Source organism: Sycon ciliatum, chromosome 7 (assembly GCF_964019385.1).
Source record: "Sycon ciliatum chromosome 7, ocSycCili1.1, whole genome shotgun sequence".
Classification (NCBI taxonomy): Eukaryota; Metazoa; Porifera; class Calcarea; order Leucosolenida; family Sycettidae; genus Sycon; species Sycon ciliatum.
Genome location: NC_088649.1, coordinates 9912910 through 9936677, shown reverse-complemented (window position 1 = coordinate 9936677; position 23768 = coordinate 9912910). Strand labels below are relative to the sequence as shown.

Here is a 23768-nt window from a genome sequence, read left to right as displayed (position 1 = left end):
TCGAAAAATTTAGACCAGTGATGTTGAAAACACGGAGGTATGGTATAACTGTCATCTCAGGAGAGACAGTTCAATAATATATTCAGCCTAAAAAAACGCACACTTCCTCTTACACTACCCAGGCTGGGGGGGGGGGGGGAGGGAGGAGGGGAGGGGGAGGGTGGGAGGGGTTTCTGCTCCCACTATAGGCACACTCTTCGATGAGCTCAATCCCAACCTACTGCTAGTACTTGACAAACCGAAAGTATCAGACGCACATTGGTTGAGTGAGTTGAAAAGGGGATAAAAGGATTTCTAGAGATCCTCAGCAAAAAGAGTGTAACATTAAAATTAACTGTCATGGCACTCACACCCAGCCGTGAAAAATGATGTTATAACAATTGCATTCTCTCTTTGTAAATAATAAGAAGAAAACACATGGGAACGAGTTATGAAGCAACTATCCACGGCTGTAACAATATGATAAGTAGGGCTGAAACGGTTACACATTTGTGCCTAATGGTTAGCTGTTAGCCTAACGGTCGGTTAACAGTTATAACCTGTAAGACTGACACATAGAAACTTTATTGTGTTTGATGCCATTCATGCCTTTTTCAAGAATTTTCATGATGATGCACAAAATACTCAAAACATTAATGACTAGTACAGTAGTAACATAAGCTGGGTAGCTATAAAGTGGAAATATTGTAGAACAGGTCGAACTGACATGTCACTCAGTTATCTGAAAGTGACTGAACAGGAATTTTGACCCTTTGCACATTGATTACCAGCACAGCCTGAAGCACAATTAGAAATTTCAGCACAATTTTCACCTTCAAACTGAGGTCATAACTTTAGTTTTCTTCACTCGATTTTCACAATTTTGTGCTCCTTGGAAAGCTCCTGGTGAGAACAACGCGATGATACCAGGTTCCATGGAGCAACCTCCACATACCAGGCGCAGGAACACAGCAAAGTCGTCCCCAAGCCTGGTATGCAAGTAAATTCGTCCAATCGACGCCATTTCACTCTCATCCATCGCAGAATGCAAACGTACTACGGAGCATCAGCAAATCAAATTTCGGTTCCACTACGGTCGTGCCAAACTGAAAGACTGTGCGAAAATTCGAATGAAAAAGAGGTTTAGCAAGTAGCAGAAATTTTTGACTCCACCACTCGAGTAAGTACTGCAGTCTGTAGTTCTTCTCGAGCTTGAGAAGTAAACATTTTGAGATGCGCTGTGGTTGTTGCATTATAGAAAGAGTACGTAAGCTTTGAATGACAGGATAGCAAGTCGATTGGTTGGACTCGCTTCTCCTCCTGGCTGAAGATCACCGGGATAAAACGGAGTTCCTGGTGTCCCTCGCGGCCGTTGTACCGCTCCATCATGCACTAGTAACGTTACTGTAGCTCCATGCAAGACCACTGCTCCATGTACTAGTGTATGAAGCATGCGAGCTGCATTCAAATCTACTTTTCTGTTTACAGGCCTTTTTCAGGCGAAAGAAGGCCTAGTTTCGACTCTTTGAGTGCCTGTAGTGACGATTCTCGAATTTCACTCGAAAATTCAAATTGCCAGTGCTCCAAATTATTTTTGAGACAATCAACTTCAAGCCTCTACGTTATTGTGCCTTTTCTCACTCGCTCCAAAGGCACGCAAAAAAGGATTTTTCCTTGAGGATAGGTGCGTTAGCCACGGCCTGGAACAACATGTTACGATGAAGACCCGAGGGGACAATATACTGGATCTGATTATGTCTGACTATCTTTCTGATGTAACAGTCAGTTGCAAACCTCCCCTTGGCGCCTCGGATGTAACTCTGATGGCTGAATTTCCCACACAAGTGTCGGAGGAACGTCCCACGAAACGAGTATTCTGGCCCTACAACCTAGCGGACTGGCCTCGACTTTTTCATTTTTATCGTCAATCTGACTAGACCGCAGCCATCAGTCAATGTCCCGACAAATCATGTCATAATGTCACCGACATCATTTCACAAGGCATGAAGCAATTCATACAAGCTCGTGACCTTGTAACCCGCCCGTCTGACCCTCCTTGGTGGACTCCCGGCTGTTCAGCTCAGGCGAATGCAAAACAGGAAGTTTAGGACCACTCCTGCGTGACTCCTCGTCCACAGCTACGACTGGGGGCCCTTGAGGCGACCAGGCGTTGCACTCACCATCTAGAAATCTAGATAAGACCTGCGCAACTGGCGCCCGGTGTCTCTCCTCTGCATTCTCTCCAAGACAGTAGAAACAATTGGCAACCACTGTTTTCTCTAAGCACGGTGTATTCTCCTCTCGGCAATATGGCTTCCGGAAGGAACTGGGTACATCAGATATGTCAATGAAGCTGCTCAACGACTGGCCATCCACTGCGGCGAGCGGCGGCATGGTACATGCACTGGCCATCAACATCGCCGAGGCGTTCGACAAGGTTTCACATCGAGGTGTCCTCCATAAGACAGAGGCATGCGGCATCAGGGATCCTTGACTGGCTCTCAAACTACCTCTGCTGCCGGCAACTACGTGCTGTAGTCGGAGGACAACAGTCAGTGGAATACCCTGTGCTTTCTGGGGTCCCCCAGGGCAGTATCCTGGGTCCAACCCAGTTTCTGGTTTACATAAACGACTGTGAGGAAGTAATACCGGATAGCACCTCTCTGGGTGTATACGCAGATGATACCACAGTCTACAAATGCATTGCGGCCACGTGTGACATCCTGGCGAGTGCGACCCAGCTTCAGCTTGCCGTGGACTCCATCGCTCGATGGGGTGCTGAGTGGAAAATGGCTTTCGAACCGACCAAGTCCCAGGCACTCACAATTGACTTTCACCGTCCGGCAACACCTCTTCCCGGCATACTGTTAAACGATACCAGGGTGCCTGAAGTGGGCAAGATCAAGCTCCACGGGGTTTTGTTCGACACAACACGGCGATTCTCGGCCCACATACGCCAGGTTGCCACCAGGGCCCACCAACGCCTCCACTTTCTGCGGAAGGTGGCGCCACTTCTGACAGCACCTGGCCGTATTGCTGTGTACAATGGCTTCATACAACCAACCATGGAGTACTGCTGTCTAGTCTGGATGGGGGCTCCACTGGCCCGCCTGGACGCTGTACAACACAGGCACTCAAGCTGATAGGCCCTCGAGTCTCCGTACCAAGCCTGGAGCATAGGCGCAGGGTGGCGGCCCTGAGCTTTCTGTACAAACTCTGCTTCCTCCCACCTACAAGCCACTTGAAAGCAATTATGCCCAAACCTCTCCAGCTGGCGGATGAAACCACCAACACCCGCCTCTCCGCCCAGGGACGCCAGTAACATTACTTTCCCGTGTGCCTGCCTTGCCGTTCCCGCTCAACCATGGCCAATGCTATCTCTGCTTGCGTGCTGAGCGCATGAAACTCCCTACCTCGGAGAATCCTCACACAGCAGTCATACAAGGACGGGACGCTGCAGTTCAAGAAGATGGTCCGCCTTCACCTCTTGACCAGCAACTGGATGCAAGCTGTAATAGTTCTTCATTGAGCGAAGGAAGAAGAGAGCGTTTATTACTCAATATACTGGTTATGAATATGAGAGTAGGTGTGACACAAGGTGATAAGTTGTGAGTGGTGAAAGTAGGTGTAAAACTGTTACACCATCTTATCCCCAACGGAAAGTTCCGTTGCTTTAACAATTTGTTAATCACGGAACCCAAGAGCATGGAATAAAGTAATATCATAATGGTGTAGAAATGCAACAGGTGGCAAGGAGCAACAGAATACCCAATTGTCAGAAACGGAAGTCTGTGTAACTAAAAAAACTCAATAATGTCAGGAACTGAACGCAAATAACCACAACATGGAGGAGCTGCAGACCATGCTATCACTCCGCAGCTGGACAATGTTTTTACCTGACTCGTCAACCAAGCTACTAATGGGCTCCCATGTTGCCTCGCCAACGGGGTAACCCTTCCAATGCACCAAGTACTGGCGCTCACCCCGGTCATCTCTGTGCTTCTGGATGGCCTCCATCATATAGCGGGTGTTTCCGTCCAGATCCATAAACGGAGGGGGCACTGGCTGGCGTCTGTTGGGAATGGTGTTCTGTTCGTAGTGTTGCAGAGCAGTGACGTTGAATACAGGATGCCTGCGGAAAACAGACGGCAGCTCCAATTCGTAGGCGTTCGAGCCCACCTCCCGAATGACGCAGAACGGCCCAAACCATTTTGGTTGTAGCATTCTCGATGGCTGTTGTAGGGCCTCCGGCGATATCAGAAAGTCTCTATAGACTAGAGCCAGGTCTCCCACCTTGAGACGGCTAGGATTCCTACCCCTGTCGGCATACAGGGCCTGGCGGGCTTGAGCCGCGACAATACTATCCTGCACTTTCTTAAGCGCATCAGATCTGGCTTGGATCCAGTCTGGCCTAGTTCTCCGCGCTCCCGTTCCCAGAATGAAGTCTGCACCTTCGGGTTAAACCATAATTCAAGAAAAAGGGAGAATTACCAGTGGATGCTTGCTGGGAATTGTTGATGGCATACTCACATATGGGTAATAGTGTGGCCCAATTATCTTGCTTGTGGTTAACAAAACACCTGAGAATATCTGCAATTAATCTGTTCATTTGCTCTGTCTGTCCATCTGTTTAAAGGTGATTAGCCGTGGAAAACGACAACTTAGTACCGAGTAAACGAAACACTTCCTGGAACAAATGGTCCGTAAATCGTGGGTCACGGTCACACACTATAGAAGAGCTAAGACCGCGAAGACGAAAAACATGCTGGATATACAAATTGGCACTGCCTTCGGCATCTATGGGTGCCGTTGTGGGTACTAGGTGAACACATTTTGTGAGTCTATCTACAAATGTGTAAATTGCATCATGACCTTCGGGTGACTTGGGTAAACCCATGATGAAGTCCATGGTAATATGGTCCCAGGGTTGCTCGGGCACAGGAAGTGACTGGAGACGCCCAGACCTTAATTGAGCACCCTTAGCGCGCTGACAGACATCACACAATTTCACAAATTTCTTAACATCCAACCCCATGCGCGGCCAATAGAAGTGACGAGCGAGCTGGAAATACGTTCTGTCCCTGCCGGGATGACCTGCGGCAATGCAGTCATGGTGCTCCTGCAAGAGTTGTAGTCGAAGTGCGCATTTGGGAACGCATAACCTGTTACTGGGGGAAAATCGCAAGTAAAAATGATGGGCATCACCATCCCAGAGGTATGCGTGGTGAACGTTGTCACTCGGAGAACGACGCATCTTCTGGATGATAGGCCATAGCTCTGCATCGTGTTGATATGCTTCTGCTACCGTCTTCGAGAACTGATCGTCTATTGCCAGAGCAAACTCAAGAGCATTACACTGTGCAGCAGTCAGTTCTGTTTGAACTACTGAGATCTCGCCCGGCTGAAGGTCAGGACGACGAGACAAGGCATCAGCAGCCGCATTGTCCCTTCCAGGTTTATGATGGGCCGTAAAGTCGAAATCCGCCAGTAACTCAACGGGCCTTCCTTTTGGTGAGAGTAGGTTTGGTTCTCAGGTGTACAACGGCCATGTTATCCGTGAACACATCGAAATGTCCAAAGAGGTAAACTCGCCAACACTTCAGGTTTTAGACTAGAGCGAGGGTTTCTCTTTCTCCGGCTGTGTAGTTGCGCTCGGCGGAGGATAGTCTCCAGCTCGCATAAGCAACTGGATGCCAGAGATTTCCTGGTTCGCCTTGCTGCAGGAGCACTCCAGCAATGGCGAAATCGCTAGCGTCGGTTTCTACTCTGAATGGCTTTTTAACATCAGCAAGTCGCAATACGGGTGCACTCAGTAAGGCCTTCCGCAGCTTCTCAAATGCAGACTGACGTGCGCTGTTCCACTCAAAACGCGAGTGTTTCCCCGTGATTTCCTCCAGAGGTCTCGAAATCATGGAATACTGATCAATGAACCGTCTGAAATCGTTCGCGAAACCCAAGAACTGTCTCACTTCCTTTATAGAGGACGGCGCAGGCCACTGCTTAACCGCAGCAATTTTGTTTGGGTCGAGAGAGATAGATAAACCACTCAGCTTGTGGCCTAGGAAGATGACATCCCGCAACCCAAATTCACACTTTGAGGGTTTGCAGAATAACTAGTCTTGTTGGCTCTCAAGGTTTCCAAAACAGTGCTGACATGCCTCAAATGCTCGTTCCATGTTTTACTGAAGATAAGGATATCATCAAGGAATACGACCACGAAATCACGTAAATAGGGCTGCAGTATTGAATTCATCAAGGCCTGGAATGTGGCAGGCGCATTGGTTAGACCAAATCCTATTACCCGAAACTGGAAACGTCCAAAGGGGGTATTAATTGCCGTTTTGGGTACATCTTTTTCACTAATTCTGATTCGGTTGTATCCCGAACGGAGGTCTAATTTCGTGAAGTAGCGAGCCGCTTGGACGGTGTCGAACAGATCGTCAATGTTCGGAAGGCAGGCTTTGTTTTTAATAGTGATCTTGTTTAGATCCCGCCAGTCACAAACGATTCTTAATGACCCATCGGCCTTCTTAACAAAGAACACTGGGGCTCCGTACGGGGACTTACTAGGCTCGATAAATCCTTTACCCAGGAGGGCTGTCAGCTGCTTGTGTAGTTCATCCATCTCGGGCTTGGATAGTCGGTACGCTGCCTTGGATGGTGGCGTTGAGTTGTGTTCGACCTCAATCTCGTGGTCCACTGACCTTTCTGGAGGAAGCTGTGAAGGGAGGTCATCGGGGAACACGTCCGAGAATCTGTGCAGCAGCTCATCGACGTCACGCTGCTTGTCCGGAGGTACCTCCTTCCGAGGCTCATGTGACGAACTGTCGTGGGGGGAAGATAGCCAAGCCAGGTAACCCTCTGCGCCTTGCCGTAGCGCATGTCGCGCTTGTTTTCCAGAGATGAACATCAGCTCCGAGGGAACAGCAGCGTCGCCTGTGGGTTCACCCGCGATTAGGGATTCGGCACCCAGTTTGACCTCGTTGGTGCGGTAGTTGATAGCTGGGTTATTCCGGGTCAGCCAGGGTTCTCCCAGGATCACATCATATCGATCAAGGGGAAAGACCGTCAGGCGCTGGTCATCGCCATAGCCTCCTACGGCCAAGCGAGCGTCGGTGGTCTCTAGCGGCCGCAAAATGGTTGATCCGTCCGCCAAGGCCACCTTTAGAACCTCCTCCACGATCTTCGTTTTCATATTTTGTTTTCTTGCGAATCGTTCCGAGATAAAATCGTGTGTTGACCCGCAGTCGATTAACATTGTCGCTCGGTGGCCGTTCACCTTTCCGTTCACAACAAGGAGATCGTGATCCCGCGCGTGCGAATCCAGGGCAATGTTGCTGACGTAGCTCCGCACGCACTGTGGGCCTTGAGACTCCAGGGTGTCGTCGCCATCATCAGTCTCCACGTCGTCTGTCTGCAGGCAACTAAACCTGTTGGTGACTGGCACGGTGAACTTGGGTGCTCTCTCACACGCCTGGTGATCATGTGTGTACAAAACTTGTATTGGTAATAACTTTGGCATACATTAATATTTTTCAACCAAATTTTCTGTGTTGATACATTGGGTTAGTTGTCATCGATTCCCAATATCAAATTTAAATTATGAGCTAAATGACGTCATCAGTGCTACTTTTTATGTTCAGATTTCAACCCAAAACGCGGAGAAAACGAAAAATAGTAAGGCCACAAATCCTGGTGAACTGGATAGCCTTTGGGCCCTAGATAAAGGACATTGGTGGATATTGTACATAGATAACAACATTTCGCTGGAAACCAGTATCAACTTGTTTCACCATACGCACTGTACACATTTAGTATACGAAGCTGTCGTACCTCGGGGTCTGTTCAGACTCACCACCGCGATGAACGGGTGTTTAGTATCGATATCCAGCACATTTCCGCTTGCTGGGATGTACAGCTAGCCAATGCAGCAGCTCTCATTCGCCAAAGACATTCCCCACGCTCCGCGTTTATGGATGAAACTGTCATTGCCGTTTCAAAATAGCCGACATTGTCTCTTACACATAAATGACTGCGCTGTACATGTAGTGCATCACACCAGCAATCTGCTGTAGATCTACAGACAGTGCATGCAGCGAGCCGAGCATGCACGCTTGAGTAGGGAACTTGACTCCCACTCGCGATCGCTGGTCACAACTGAGTCTGTACACGCGACTGTGCTCGTGTCGTTGTGACTTGCAAGTGCACTCTGTACCGCACTGATGAACTGTATGACTGGACAGGAACAATGCAAGTGCAGGTTTTAGTGCGTGGACTCGGCTACTACATTTTGTGGAAGCAAACAAGCCTTCTTTATGATCTGGGTCATTTTTCTCAATCGACTCTGCGCTTCGAGCTAGATGTGTCCGTGGGGTATTGCCCAACTTGAACTGTAGTCCTCACATGCCCCAGGTCGCGAGGAGCTAATCACTTTTGTCAGCAGAACTCCTGCTAAGGACTCGACACATTTATTCCGTCCGATGTCATCTCCGCTGCGAGTGGGGAGCTTCATGCCCACGATAAAAGAGAACGTCATGATATTTGAATCCTTCATCAGAGAAAGCTATTCGAGCTCAAAACGACACAAGACAATGGCCATGATAAAGATACTCGTACAGATCGCGATGTGACTGGCCTCCAAAAGTGCTGCAAAAGACTTGAAGTATTTTTCAAAACAAGATTGTGAAAAAAAGCTGAGCGCTCGAGTGCGGTGAACACGGCCAAACGCCATGTGTTTCCTTGGTAACATGACGTCAGCCACATTATCACCATGGCGAGTTGTAGCACTGATCTTGAAGTACCACGGCACCAGAAAAGTGTCCTTATTCTACCTGAGTGACTTCCTCAAACGTGAAAGCGTTTGATGGCTGTCGACCAGCATTGCCGTGTCGCCGCGCCGTTGCACCGTTGCTTTCCACGTGCTTACACAAACTCCACAGTTTATCTTTCTTAATGTTAAAGATGTAGAGGAACGCACCGGCACACACTCGCTTGCTCTGGAAAGCATACTTGAAAGCTGAGCGTTTACGCTTTTTCTGGTGGACAGTGAGCTTGTCTCCACAATACATAGCCTCCAGCACACCACTCAGCAGTAAATCAAAAGCAGGTCGCTCCAGCTCTGCCATGTCCAGCCGATTCTGATCAACATCTTCAATAGAAAATAGTGACAAACAATTTTTTGAACATCCACATCTTGGCAAAACTGTGGCTGCAGTTGCAGCATGTGGGGGAACGTCCATACCAGCATCTAAGTCCTCAAATACATCGTCAGTATCGCTTGTCTCCTCTTCTCCATCACCGTCGTCGGTGCTGCTCAGTTCATCATACCGATGGGCAGCAATATCGATGTCGAGCTCCTTGTCGAGGAAATGGCTGTCACTACTGTCATCATCGTCGTCAGATTCCTCCAAAACATTTTGGACAGGTGGCCCGTCAAGAGCAACTGAGCGTACAAATCATGTCTTCCTCGTCTTCAAGGAGCAGAGCAGCGAGAGCATCGTCCACGGTGAACGTAGCTCGTCTGCTCATGCTGTCAAAGAATAATCGACTAACTTCAAAGTCCAAACTATTTTCAAATTTCAGAGCGAAGAGTGCAAGCACGATCCTCCAGAGTAATATCGACTTCAGTCAAGCGACCGAAACTCAGCCGTCCCTTGACGGATTTCCTTCAAATAAAAAGCACAAGAAAGCTGAGGAACTCAGCTGCGCGATGGTCCGCGCCATAGAACACTACGTCACATACTTGCAGGGCTGCCACTTGCTCTGATTTTTCGGAAACGGTCAGATTTTTGATCGCCTGTCCGACAAACCGACCGATCTTGTTCCCCAAGAGGGACAACCGATTATTTTATTTTGAGCGCTTTTTAGTCCAGTTGGCCATTAATTCATAAATTACATGGTTGTAGTGTGTGCTGGGCAGTTAAAGGGGAAGTGCATCGATTTTTCGAGTATGGTCCAGAAGAAAGACAATTTGATATCGGTTCGAATGGCATATCTCTCGCTTCCATACGATAAGCCAAACTTGCCAAATCGCCAATTGTATACTCACGTTGCCATAGCGACCAGCGCAGTGATGACGTACGAAAGGCTTAGCTCCACCACAGAGAAGGTCGATCACTACAGAATTTGGTCATTTTCAATTGGTTTATTGTATTCATGAAGTGAAAGAAGGGCTGTGTTCAATGCTGTAAGTGCAGTGAACTGTTTGTTAGTAGTCCTCTCGGTTGTGTACTGGGACGTGACACCGACAGGAGAAAGCTGGAGCGCGGAGACACCAGCACACAAGCGAAAATAGTGACGAACAAAATGCTGAAATCTTGGTTGGGACAAATCAGACGTTCAGCATTTCCCCCAACCAAGGACCATGCCGTTTGCTCTTTCCACTTCCTGAAGATGAATGTGATGGTTCCTGGCGACTCTCCTATCTCTCGTAACATCTTCTGAAGCCAGGTGAGACGACGGGTGGTGGAGATTGACGAATGAAATAATGTCGTAGGTTTGAAAGTTTGCTGAAAATGTCTCAGGACAGACGGCGAATTCCAAGCATCTTGTCCTGGAGGAAACCATTTCCTAGGCACAGTCAGCCTAGGGAAATGCATGAGAAGGGCGACAAATAGTTCACGGCACTAACAGCATTGAACACAGCACTTCTTTCACATCGTGAATACAATAAGACAATTGAAAATGACCAATTTCTGCAGTGATCGACCTTCTCTGTGGAGGAGCTAAGCCTTTCGTACGTCATCACTGCGCTGGTCGCTATGGCAACATGAGCATACAATTGGCGATTTGGCAAGTTTGGCTTATCGTATGGAAGCGAGAGATATGCCATTCGAACCGATATCAAATTGTCTTTCTTCTGGACCCTACTCGAAAAATCGATGCACTTCCCCTTTAAAAATGTGTTCTGGGACCCCAACAGCAAGCCATTTTCCAAACAAAAAAATCACCTAGGGGGCCCTGCCCCCTGCACCCCCGGACCCCCACCCCCCCCCCCCCCCCGTCAGATTTTTCTCACTCCAAGTGTGGCAGCCCTGTACTTGTGACGTAGCAAAGCATTGAACACCCGACACGCTTCCCTGAATGGGGATTTACCGTATTCAAACTTCTCAAGCCGTTTTCTCAGTTCATGACGTAGCTCCGTTATCCGGTTTTTCGCTTGCGCTGGCTCATTTGTGATTGTCGTTCTAGTTATACTGATGATTGTTTTTCCGTTTGGTCTCGTTCACATAGTCAAACGTATTTGCGTGTATTGGAGTATATAATAGCTATAAAGAGAACAAATTCTGCTGTCATCGCCACACTACAACAAAGTCATGAAGGTTTACCAAAATCGATTTTCTTGTCACAATCATCAGTGGAAAGCCGTGACTGAAGAGTAACCATGCTGAATCAATGATTAATATACATTCAATAATGTGTTACGAGAACAAAACAAAGTGCTAAAATAGAATGAGGGAAGGTGAGACAATAGAAGTGAAGTGAGAGCTAAGTGCAACAGGGGTGAGGAACTAATTACAACGCTAGAACTGTGTATTGAGACAAACAATCATGCTGTGAACCTACGAAAACAATCTTAACGCAACTACATGTTTCTTCTGCTTACAAAGATCAGGCTAATGCAATTGAAAACAAACAGCCTCAAGTACTTTCAACTGACTAGCGTACCGTGCACGACAAAGAACAGAAAAACTAAAATCATCATACACCTGCAGACACTTAGGGTGAGACAACAGATGAAGAAAAACGGCAGACTTCTTACGATCACAATCACCATCCGATTCCTCGTCTCCACCAACCGCAACCTCGTCCTCCGTCTCATCTTCCAACCCGTCCTCAGTGTCGTCCCCCGTGTCATTCTCCTCATCCACACCGATCGGTCCCAGGCTCGCTTCATGTTGCTTAACCTCTGTTAGTTGACTCCTCCTTTGATCTTGATGGTAATTTGTTACCATTGTTGTTGTTGTTGTTATTGTTGTTGTTCCTGTAGTTGTTAAATCTTCTGTTCCCAGTGTCTTCGCCGGTGCTTGACATCCAGTACTGTAATAATTCATTGAATAATTAGCCGTTGATCGTCTTGGTCTTTGAATGTTGATCGTGTTGTTTTTTCTGTTGAATTCCGTTCCCTAAAGCTTTCTTTCTCCTTGTTCCTGTTCAGTGCTTACCTCCTCCATATTCACCTGTGCCACCGACCCCACAGACCCAGCCCCAGCACCGCCGATGACAGGTGCAGGTGGCGGTTCCGGAGGAGGCAACGGCAACGACGGCGATAGGGGCATCACCTCATCGCAGCGTCCACTTTGGTCTTGAGCCAGATGTTCTTGTGGCGTACTCTCATGTGTTGTTTTACGTGCATTGTGTTGTGGTGACGATGTGCACATTATCCATCTCCACGGTTCTCGATACGGGTAACGGAGGCACTATTGCCGACGACGGCAATTGTGCTAACGATGGCTGTGACCGAGGGTTCTTAGGTGGCCTGCCGCGTTTGGGCCGCAGCGCCCGTGCCGAGCCAGTCAGCATGTGCAGTGGGACGTGCTGCTTGATACGTGCGTTCAGATGTTGAAGAGTCCTACCAACGTACCGACTACCGCATTGTCGGCACTCAAATTGGTATACCAATTTAGATGCAAGTTGGGTTGGTAGGACATCCTTCCTCACCGTGAACGCACGTACAGTTGTGAAAACGGGTACAAAATGTACCGTGTAGTACGTTTGTTGTACAATTTTCCGGACCACGCGACTCATGGATAATGAGAGGTTACCTTTCCAAGGGAGAGAAAGATACGTGGGACATTTGTCCGGGCCAAAACGTATTTCCTTACTATGCAGCCTTTCGCTCATGAGCTCCTTCAAGAGATCGTCGGGATACCCGTTCTTGAGAAAAACTGACTTTAAGAAGTCCAGTTCCTCAGCTAGTTTGGAAGAGGAGCAAATACGCTTTGCTCGATCCACCAAGTTACGCACTAAATTCACCTTGTATTGGTATGAACAATACGAGTCAAACATTATGTACTGGCCGGTGAATGTAGGCTTTCTGTACACAGATGTTACTGTACCCTGACTAGACTTTTCCACAAGGACGTCTAGAAAGGGAAGTTTGTTCGCTTGTTCGTGTTCACAAGTAAAACGTATGGAAGGATGTAGGTCATTTAGAATACCAAGAAAGATCTGGCTATCTTCAAGAGAATCAAACCAGGTGAAGGAATCATCAACAAAACGAACGTACAATGCGGGCCACAACTGTTCCGCAATCAGAGACTCGCAGTAACCAACGAACACATTCGCTAACACTGGACCTAATGGAGAGCCCATCGCGACCCCATCAACCTACCTATACATAGTGTCACTGAAGGAAAACTCCACACCAGTCGTCACGAGCAACATCAGTTCCCGGAACGCCGTCTCCGATATCCACGGCGTATCAACTTCATCATTTTGGTACAACACATCTAGGCAAATATTGATAGTCTCTTCTAACGGAACGTTCGTGAACAGACTAACAACATCAAACGAGCACATATGCGCGGAGGCCGGAACTGGGTGGGAGCGAAGGACGTCAATGAATTCGAAGGTGTCTTTAACTGTATGTTTACAATAGAACGTTTGCACGATGTCTAGCCAACCGCACAACCATTTAGAGATATTATATTGCGGTGATGCGACCATGGATAATATGGGGCGTAATCGTAAGAAGTCTGCCGTTTTTCTTCATCTGTTGTCTCACCCTAAGTGTCTGCAGGTGTATGATGATTTTAGTTTTTCTGTTCTTTGTCGTGCACGGTACGCTAGTCAGTTGAAAGTACTTGAGGCTGTTTGTATTCGTTTGCATAAGCCTGATCTTTGTAAGCAGAAGAAACATGTAGTTGCGTTAAGATTGTTTTCGTAGGTTCACAGCATGATTGTTTGTCTCAATACACAGTTCTAGCGTTGTAATTAGTTCCTCACCCCTGTTGCACTTAGCTCTCACTTCACTTCTATTGTCTCACCTTCCCTCATTCTATTTTAGCACTTTGTTTTGTTCTCGTAACACATTATTGAATGTATATTAATCATTGATTCAGCATGGTTACTCTTCAGTCACGGCTTTCCACTGATGATTGTGACAAGAAAATCGATTTTGGTAAACCTTCATGACTTTGTTGTAGTGTGGTGATGACAGCAGAATTTGTTCTCTTTATAGCTATTATAAAATTGTTGTCTCCACGTCGATTATTGGAGTATATCTACATCATTACCACCAAACCGATCTTGTGTAGGCAGAAAAATAATTTGTTTACATTGAAATTGTTTGAAAATTTTGGATCAGTAGTTCTCGTTTTTGGTTGCATGGTTACTTTCTAGTAGTGAATTTATCTCATCTGCTGTCACCTGATATCGTTGATTGGTGTAATTTTCTTTCAGCTCTTATTGCTCAATATTCACTTTCCCTCTTGGTATTTTAATTAGAAAACATATGTCACAGTGAGACTACCATGTGTTTTATTCCGAGCCAAAATTTAATGGTTCTGCGATGACCAAAAGCGCCATACCAAGCAGGTGAGTTTTTGACGTGTTGCTTCTCACTGCGACTTAAGGTAGCAGCCTGGTCCTAAATTTCATATGGCATTCCATTGACCGTAACTTTGGTGTCTCTCAATGGATTTGAGTGAAATTTGCACCAGACACTCCTGCCACTATGCTGGCCCTCTGGACATGATTTAAAAGTTCTTGCGCCTCACTGACAGGCTTTACAGGCCGGAAAAACTCAAAATTCCGGCATAGTGCCACGGTTGGCGAGCCATCCAGGAGCCAAACAAATGCATTTACATTTTTCACATTTTCTAGCCAATTCTGTCCGTGCGCAGGATCCAAACCTAAAAAACATCCAGAAGCAGCCATGGGTGGTGGGGTAGGGCCCCTCAACGTGGCCCTGGAATCTGTCACAACGGCAGGAGTGGGCGTTCTCTCACAGACTCCCACAGACCCAAGTCAATTTTTGATTTTTTTTAGGTTCAGGGCGTGCTCCGAGGTCGTACCTGCGATACAACATCCAGTGCTCGGACCTCCACAGCAAGCCATTTCCACAGCGCTTTAAACCGAATCCAGGATACCATCCAAAATCGGCAAAGACTACCACTCACGTTCCACTACTGCCTAGTACTGAATCCTACTTGACTTCTTGACACGACTCAAACTTGCCAAAGTCACTAAATCAACGTCAACTACAATAATCAAGCCACATACCGTATATTACCGGTTGTAAGTCGACCCCGGTTATTAGTCGACCCCCTATCTGGAGGTCTCAATTCTGCGTTTTAAAGTTTTCACCCAAAGAAGCACTACTAACCACCTCCTGCTACTAACACCTGAACAAATCATGTAAACCTTCCTTATTGGAGGATATAACGTCCCAATCCTTAAAAAAGGCCAATAAACTGGCAAAATGTGTAAACATGGTGCACTCGTGCATGCAGTGCAGGTCTTGTTTTGTAAGATACTGAGAGTTCCCGGTTATAAGTCGAATCCCGGTTGTAAGTCGACCCCCACCCTTTCTCCTTCTATTTTAAGTCGTAAAAGGTCGACTTACAACCAGAAAAAAACAGTATCTGCAACGTCACGAGGGTGCTGGCAAAAGTCCTGCAGCCCAATACGTGGTATTTTAACCCTTTGCCGGTCTAACTCAATGTATGTGAGGGGTGGTCACGCAAATACATGTACCGTAGTTCCGCGCATATAAGCCCATGGGCCTATATCCGGATATAAGCCCACCTCCGTTTATAGGCCCATGGGCTAATATACAGACCCAAACACCGTTACGGAATGTCAGTGCAGACTACATTACCAGTACCGGTACCTATGGTAGGCGGACAACCGCGCAGAGACTTGTACCTTTTCGCGTGCCAGCTGCCTTCAAAATTCGAATATAGGCCCAGGGCTAAAAAACGAACCATTATACTGATTTATTTTCCCGGAAAATGCATTATTTCGTATATTAGTAGGGATCTCAGCGCGTGAACTGCGCAGCCAGTCTGCGCAGGTGAGATTTTCGATCCCAAACGCGTCCAGTGCAGAAATCGTGGAAAAGAACATTTTTTCGAAATAAATCAAGTTGAAGAAGACAGTAGGAATAGCTGAATATTGCGTCCAGGAAAGCACGTTCTACGGCCATCTCCAAGCTACCTATCTCCCAGACACTCTCTCAGAGGAACTATGGAGGGTCAAAGAGCACAATCTTTCTCTCTTGGACGCAGCGTGAACACCTCTTCTACTGAGCGCGATGTCTTCTCTCCGAGTGATAATGGCGGCGATGTTCGCGATGGCTGATGCACTGAAAATCGAAGTTAGGACAATCTAACCGGAGAAAACGTCTGAATTTTTGACTGAATCCTCTCTGAAGTGGGTTCTTGCCGCATGGAAAATTATAAGAAAATCGACCGGGGCAATATCGCCTTGGCCACGCTGTCCTTCGGCGGGAATTACAAAGTATGTTCGAACGACGATGAAGATGACGATTCCGCTAGTGTCCACCGCGTCCCCTAGTGTCGAAAATCGACCGTCGCCATTTTTCTGCTGTGTCCGCGAGCTGCACTCAAAACTCGATGATGCAATGTATGCGCAAACACCCTGCGCACTGCACGCGCTGAGATCCCTAATATTAGCCCATGGGCTTATATGCGCAGAACTACGGTACACACAACCAGCAATAACTCAAGAACCATGTGATGTAGGTATGGGTAAACCATATATTTTCAAAATCTGTATGCCTGAACGCGTCCAGAAAATTCAAATATGACTAGGTCCAGGCAAGGATAGGGCCCATGGTAGCCCTTTAAGTTGAGATAAAATACAATTGCTGATATGTCTACAGTTAGCAAGAAGACATTTATTATAAAACAAATCTGAAGAGAAGGAAAACACAACTGAAGAGGCAAAACACATGAAGCACGGAAGTATCTCCCAAGCCAAGCAAGCATGCTGTTATGGTGCGAGGTCATACAACTGTGGTACAAATCTAGTACGGGAGTACATGAACTACAGGTCAAATATGGCATGGGGGAGTCCATATACATCACGCCCCTTCGAGATAATGCTGAGAAAACAAATCCAGTATTATCTATCAAATCAAAACAAGAAAAGAATAAGTATGGCAAGCAACGGCCTATAGCACACGGCGGAACAGACATAGCATGCCACACAAGGATACAGAAAGATACGATATAAGAACAATCCTCAAGAATATGTACACGATGTGTCCAGAACAAATCAAGATGCATAAGACTGTCCACGGGTGGAGGAAATGTTCAAACGAGAGGGTGGTTGGTGTGCTCGTGTGCTGCGACGCAGAGGGGGAGGCGTAGCAGGAGCAACGACAACAGACGGCTGTGGTGAAACACATGGTGCTGGTGACGGCACGGGTGGAGAGAACGGACGAAGAAAACGGCGATTTCTCCAATAAACTCGACCACTAACCAACTTGACGAAATAGTCACGGTGCTGCCCAATGGCCACAATCACGCCACGGGTTGTCCAACGCTTCGTCTTCGGATCCTGGACGTCCACAGGAGTGCCGATACGGAGAACGGGAAGAGAGCGGTGGGTGGGAGTACTGGCGGAAACAGGTGTCGAGGGTGGTGACTGTTCTTCACGCTCACTAGCGACGGTCGACCACGAGGAATCAAACTGCGTCCACTCAGCAATGACGAAAGACCGAAGTGGATGCCCGAGAAGATGCTCAGCTGGGCTCTCGCCAGACGGACCGGGCGTATTCCGCCACTCCAGTAGACCACGACGAAGGCATGAAGGTTAGCAAGAACGCGTTGACGCATAGCCAAGGGAACAAGAATGCGTTGGCCTTTCATGACGATGCCCTGGTCCACTGACAGGTGTTCACGTCCATTCCAGAAGGGTTGGAGTGGAGCATCCAAATCACGCTGACGAGCGGGAAAACCATGCAGAACGCACTGGACAAGAGACTTATAGACTGGATCAGCTGAGGCAGCTGCTCGAAGTTCAGCAAACTTCAGGTTGGGGTGAGGACCATCATCACGGAGCATGCACACACTGATGCTGCGGCAATGAAGAGCAGGGGCTTCGCCGAGTTCATCATCTGAAGACGGGATGCCGACGGGATTGCGAGACAGCGCATCAGCAAACGCGTGATCAGAGCCTTTTCGCCAGGAAGCGTGCACTTGAAACGACTGCAGCTTCAGGCGAAGGCGGAGAAGGCGAGGATTCTCGATCTGATCTAGAGAATACGCGTTGATAATCGGGATCAACAGACGGTGATCAGTGATCAGATCAAATAGGGTGCCGGATAAGTACAACTTGCACTTGTGCACAGCCCAAACGACGGCGAGCATCTCGAGCTCAACAACAGCATAGCGAGATTCGGCGTCAGAGAGGTAGCGGGAGCCACACTGGATGATTCGCCACTTATCATCCTGCTTCTGCCACAGAACGAAGCCGAGACCACGTAGTGCAGAGGCATCAGTCTCCAGACGGAGGTCGTGTCCATGCTGGTAGAAGGCCAGGATAGGAGGAGACAGCAGAGTAGACTTGGTCTTCTCGAACGCAACAGTGTGGTTGGCATCCCAGACAAATTCACGGGTCGTCTTCAACAGACCACGAAGCGGAGTGGTGCAGGCGGCGAGGTGTGGTGAGAACTCGCTACACTGGTTCACCAGGCCAAGAAACGAACGCAAATCAGTGCGGTTCGCAGGAATGTCAAAATCGCGAATAGCCGCTGCCTTGTCATCGTCAACAACCCAGCCGTCTGGACTGACAATGTAGCCGCAGAAATGGATGTGACGTGACGCAAAGGTGAATTTGGACGGGCTCAGAGTAATGCCATGCTGTCGAGCACACAGCAGGATGTCACGGACATGGGTGACATGGGAGGCAAAGTCGTCATCATAGGCCAGGCAATCATCTACAACCTTGGCGAAATTCGGGATTGCATCGAATGCAGCATCAGTGCGGCAGTTGAAAACATCCCCGGCGGAAATCAGGCCTTGGGGGTTGCGTAGGAAACGATACCTGCCGTATGGGGTGATGAATGTGGTCATTGGACATGCCTGCGCACTCAGTGGGATTTGCCAGTATCCGTGCCTTGCGTCAAGCTTGGTGAGGAACTGTGCCGATCCAATACCAGAAACCACATCGCGAGCGGTGCGAACAGGGTGGGCTGGTCTCAGGACTTGGTCATTCAGTCGTTTGAAATCGACGGTGAGGCGTTTCTCAGTGGTACCTTTCTTGTCGACGAGCACAATCGGGTGACACCATTCACTGACAGGCTCGATTATGCCATCGACAACCATTGTGTCCAGTTGTGACTTGACCTGGTCACGAAACGCGTACGGAATCGGGAGTGCGGTATGGACACATGACGGCTTAGCATCTGGCTGAAGTTGGATGTCCATCGGAGGACCTGCCATCGCCTTCAAGCCAGTGTCGGAAAACACGTCCGAGAACTCCTGCAGTAGCTCATCGCGAACACGAGCAATGTCAGCAGAGCTAGGATTGACAACAGGCTTTGATACAGCACGGACCTTAGGTGGCGCGGCAGCATTAGCAGCAGGGTACTGTGCAGGCCAATCTGACGGGAGGAACTGGAGTGCACTCAAGGATGAACGTGATAGAAGAGCATCGTCCAGACCCTTGTACACGTGGATTACGGTGCTGTGTTGTACTTCGCCAACCTAAAGTGAAGCACGAATACTGCCGACGCTCTGCAACTGCTCTCCAGATGCCGCTAAGACGCACTCTGGGTCATGGTCGAGGTTCTCGGGGAACCCGCCAAGCAGTTTGAGATGATGCTCGCCAATGGCATCGACGTCACTGCCAGTATCAGGGACCCAGGGTAGCGTGACTGCCTCATCCTCAGTGGCTAAACGGGTGGACACACGCACAGTAGGCTGCGCAGCAAGACGAGTACGCTGCAACTTCAGTTGGCCCACATGCTTCATGTTCCGGTCCGATTGTGACGACGACCTACACATAGCGAGAAAATGACCTGTCTTGCCACAGCCATTACATTTCTTGCCGCTGGCAGGGCAACTAGACTTTGTGTGCGGGCTCCGGCCGCAATTGGGGCACTTCTTGTGTGTGTCGCTTCCTGACGAGGGAGCGGATGCAGATGGCAATACAGGTGCAGACATCTTGCTGCCAGGCTGTCCCTGTCGGGATTGTTGCTTACTGCGTTGGTACGCGGACCGCCGCACAGCATTGAGCTGGCTGGTGGACGGGATACTGCTGCTCGTCGAGGTAGCCGCTTCCTCCGCCCGGCAAATTGTGACTGCATCGTTCAGGGTCAAATCCTTGGCAGACAATAGCTTGTGCCGGGTAGCGTCATCACTAATTCCAATGACAATCCTGTCACGCAGGGTGTCAGCACGCACACGTGTCAGGCTTGTGCGACAGGTACTACATGTGTGTGCTGAACATTGTGAGCACAAAACAACGTCTGGAAAATCACAGCTAGTGTGTAATTCTTTCAACGAAGTGTAAAAAGCCGTTATGGTGCGAGGTCATACAACTGTGGTACAAATCTAGTACGGGAGTACATGAACTACAGGTCAAATGTGGCATATACATCAATTGCGAATGAAATACACGAATATCACAGCCTGAAGGGCATACCAAGTTCGTGATGGAGCTGAAGTCGTACGATAAACAAACAGGTAAGGGCTACGTCTTTACAAGAAATGTAGGCTCTCTACAATACCGCCAATGAGCACCAATACCTCGCCATCGGCGATACGCCAGCAGCAGCAATTCCCATTCCACGATATGGCAGCTTCGGTTTGTTCATCTCAGGGCTGCTCGCGTCAGATTCACTCTCGCTCAGATGAGCACTCAGGCGCGAGTTTACGCATGCCGTGATTCTCACGGCCAGGCGAATCAGCTGATCGCACCTGACGAATCCTTGTGACAGTCGCTGTCGCCGTGTCGGCAGCAAGAAGGCTTCCTCTCTGTTTGGAGAATTTTGTTTCTTCATTCATGGACAATATATTTTTGAACTAGCAGGACTCAACGGAGCTCTTTTTCTCAACACACTACACTGCAAAACCTCCCGGGAGATCTAGCCTGGACTGGTGGTGTTACTGCTCTCAGAACGCTTGTCAAACACGGCCCCAAGAGATGCACTCGCATTCTCGAAATGCACGCATGGCGGACGGTCGTCTTTTCCAATTTCAACAAACTTCAGTCGATCGATACGGCAAAAATTTGTATGGTAAGCATGGTTGTTTTGTACATCGTCAGAAAGCCTTGGACCTCAGCTACGCGTAGAGCGCCATTTAAGCTGCCTTCTAGCAACAAGACCCCAAAAAATGAGGGCCAACTATATACTATAGTATCGGTTCCCTTATGGTAGACCGGTAAAGGGTTAATGTGATTTTTTGGACTTTTTTGGACTTGGAGCAAAATTCTGCACACTTTCGCGTGTTTCCATGATACGACAAGTTGCGCACGATCTGCTCACATTCTAATACAGTGCTGCCAACAAATGACAGAGTGCAAGAAAAAAATATTTCCTTGCAAGGGCACATTTTCGGCCATAACTCTTGAACGGCTGGTCGGATCGAGACAAAATGTTCAGGGATTTTGCAGCTGTTAATGCTCTTTCAACTGATGTAGCACTCGATATGAATTAACAAATTCGATTTTTCAGGGATTTTACGACCAGACTGCCACCTTAAGTTTTACGTCTTTCGAAAAATCAACTTCTTGTCGCAGGTAAACAGTGGGTGGCCTCTCTCCAATAAAGCACCTTATACCAATGAAAACTTATGGAAGAACACACAAGGCTTATTGTTACTCTGTACTAGCCGTCGAGAAGCGATAGCAATTACCCAATTTCAGAACTCAGAGTGAGTTTGACATGCACTCTTCCAACTTTTCCGGTTTGGAGCCACCTCTGATTGGAAGCGAAAAATTGGGCAACTTGGAGGCAATGGGCCAATGCAAAGGAGTGGCTCAGTTTGATTGACTCTGGCCTCAGAGCAAACTTTATCATGCCAGTTTCCTTCCACAAACATATTTCGAGTGACCTATCCACGCTGATGATCGGTTTGGTTCTTTACAAATTTGGCTTTCAAACCATTCCGGTATCGAACCGTCCCCTCTAAAATAGGTCAGTGTCATGCAATGTTATCGCATGAGGTGATTGTTTAGTAGCTGGTGGTGTAAGTGGGCATTATAGCATGACTTGTAGTTCCTTGGTCCTTTCTCTATTCTCTCTAAACTAAGCACATCCTTTTAAGATAAGGAGCAGTTCACTGAAACTACTACTTACATAATCGCTGCTATTAAGATTCAAATTAGCAGCACACAACAACTTCAGACACTCCAAGTGTTTCTGAAGAGTGGCAGCATGAATTGCAGTCCGGCCCTGAAGACAAGCAAACAGAGGGAAGGAATTTCTTTGAAAGGTCATAAGTGATCATAAGATCCTCCTAAAAAAAGGGCAGCAAAGATACATGAAACATAAAAAAGTCACGGTTCTGCCGAGTTTTCCGCATTCCTAGTAAGAACGCGGCCACCCTCTAGAAACAAGGCGCAGATTCAGCTCCTAAGCAGTGGGAGGTGAGTAGATCAGACCTGCCACAAAGTGGTCAAAGACTGAAATCCCATTAACTGCCTTCATGTTTCCCTCGTGCCAGGCCACGAGTTCCCAATTAACCCATTGAACGCGGATGACGTCTACAGACGTCATTGAAAATGCTCCCCATGCGCTGATGACGTCTATAGACGTCATGGGATATACATGTATAGTGATTTCTGGCACTGTCTGGTGTGTAAAAGCAATGTTAGTCAGTTGGATCATGATCCTGCCTCTTGTAAGATAATTCGTTGGTATGAATCCCGCTTGGAAACACTATGCGTCCTTTTTTTCTTCTTTTTTCAGCGATCTTTCGGCTGCAATTTCACGCATTTGGCGTATTTCACGCAATTTGAGCAAACTTGCGTCCCCTATCGTGATGCGCTATTCTTTTTGGAGACTGTATCGATTCTGTCACCCTTTGGTTGATAGTCTTGGCAATCATTTCCAAAATATTTGAGGACCCCAGTTGCCAGAACCCTGGAGTTTTAGAACTGGCTATTTGCCCTGTTTTTAGCATTTATATGCAGAGTACCATAGGCAAGGCCCAGTAGCGCTAAATGGGTTCCTTTGGGGTCGCAGCACGGCTGGAAAAAATCATTCCACTTCCAAGCAGGACTTGCCCTGGTACCTTTTCTTTCTCAATCATGGTCTTAGACCATCCCACTATACCTGCCTGCTACTATCGATAGAAAAAAAAGTGAACGCATACGTACCACGACACCAGAAGAACAAGCTGAATGGATTTTGTCATGCCGTTCTCATGTGACTACTACCTCAGGCAAGCGAAATGTGGCGCTTTTTTCAAACTTCAATAGAGAGGTTAAGTTTCATGTAAAATTCTTATGTCCGTGAAGTTTTACGTCAAAAATTCAAGTCATTTTCAATTTTGTTACCTGTTTGAAAGTTGATTGTGAGCTGACTATACTGCACGTAGTTTCGCGACGTGGGTTTTTGGAAGTTTCGTTTGGTCATCCCGATCGGATTTGTGTAAGTATCCGTAGTTTTATCGAGATTGTTGGAAGATTTGATATTAAAAATTGTGCTGAGAAATTCTGCTGTTCAAACAAAACCCGAATCTTGCCACGGCAATATTTCACGTCATGTCACACGTGTAACTTAACCTCTAAAATTTACATACAACATGAAATTTTCACCTCGCTTTGAAAAAAGTCAAAAAACGTGTTACTTAACCTCTCTAATAACT

General features: G+C 47.7%; 1 protein-coding gene across 1 annotated transcript in view; it reads right to left on the bottom strand.

Annotated features, from left to right (window-relative positions):
* Nucleotides 1–23768, bottom strand: part of LOC135820953 (death-associated protein kinase dapk-1-like) — a 311375-nt gene that overhangs the window by 113134 nt on the left and 174473 nt on the right. The window contains exon 5 of the mRNA XM_065334015.1: nt 22256–22351. Coding sequence (XP_065190087.1) covers nt 22256–22351 — 96 coding nt within the window. The remainder of the gene's footprint in view (nt 1–22255; nt 22352–23768) is intronic.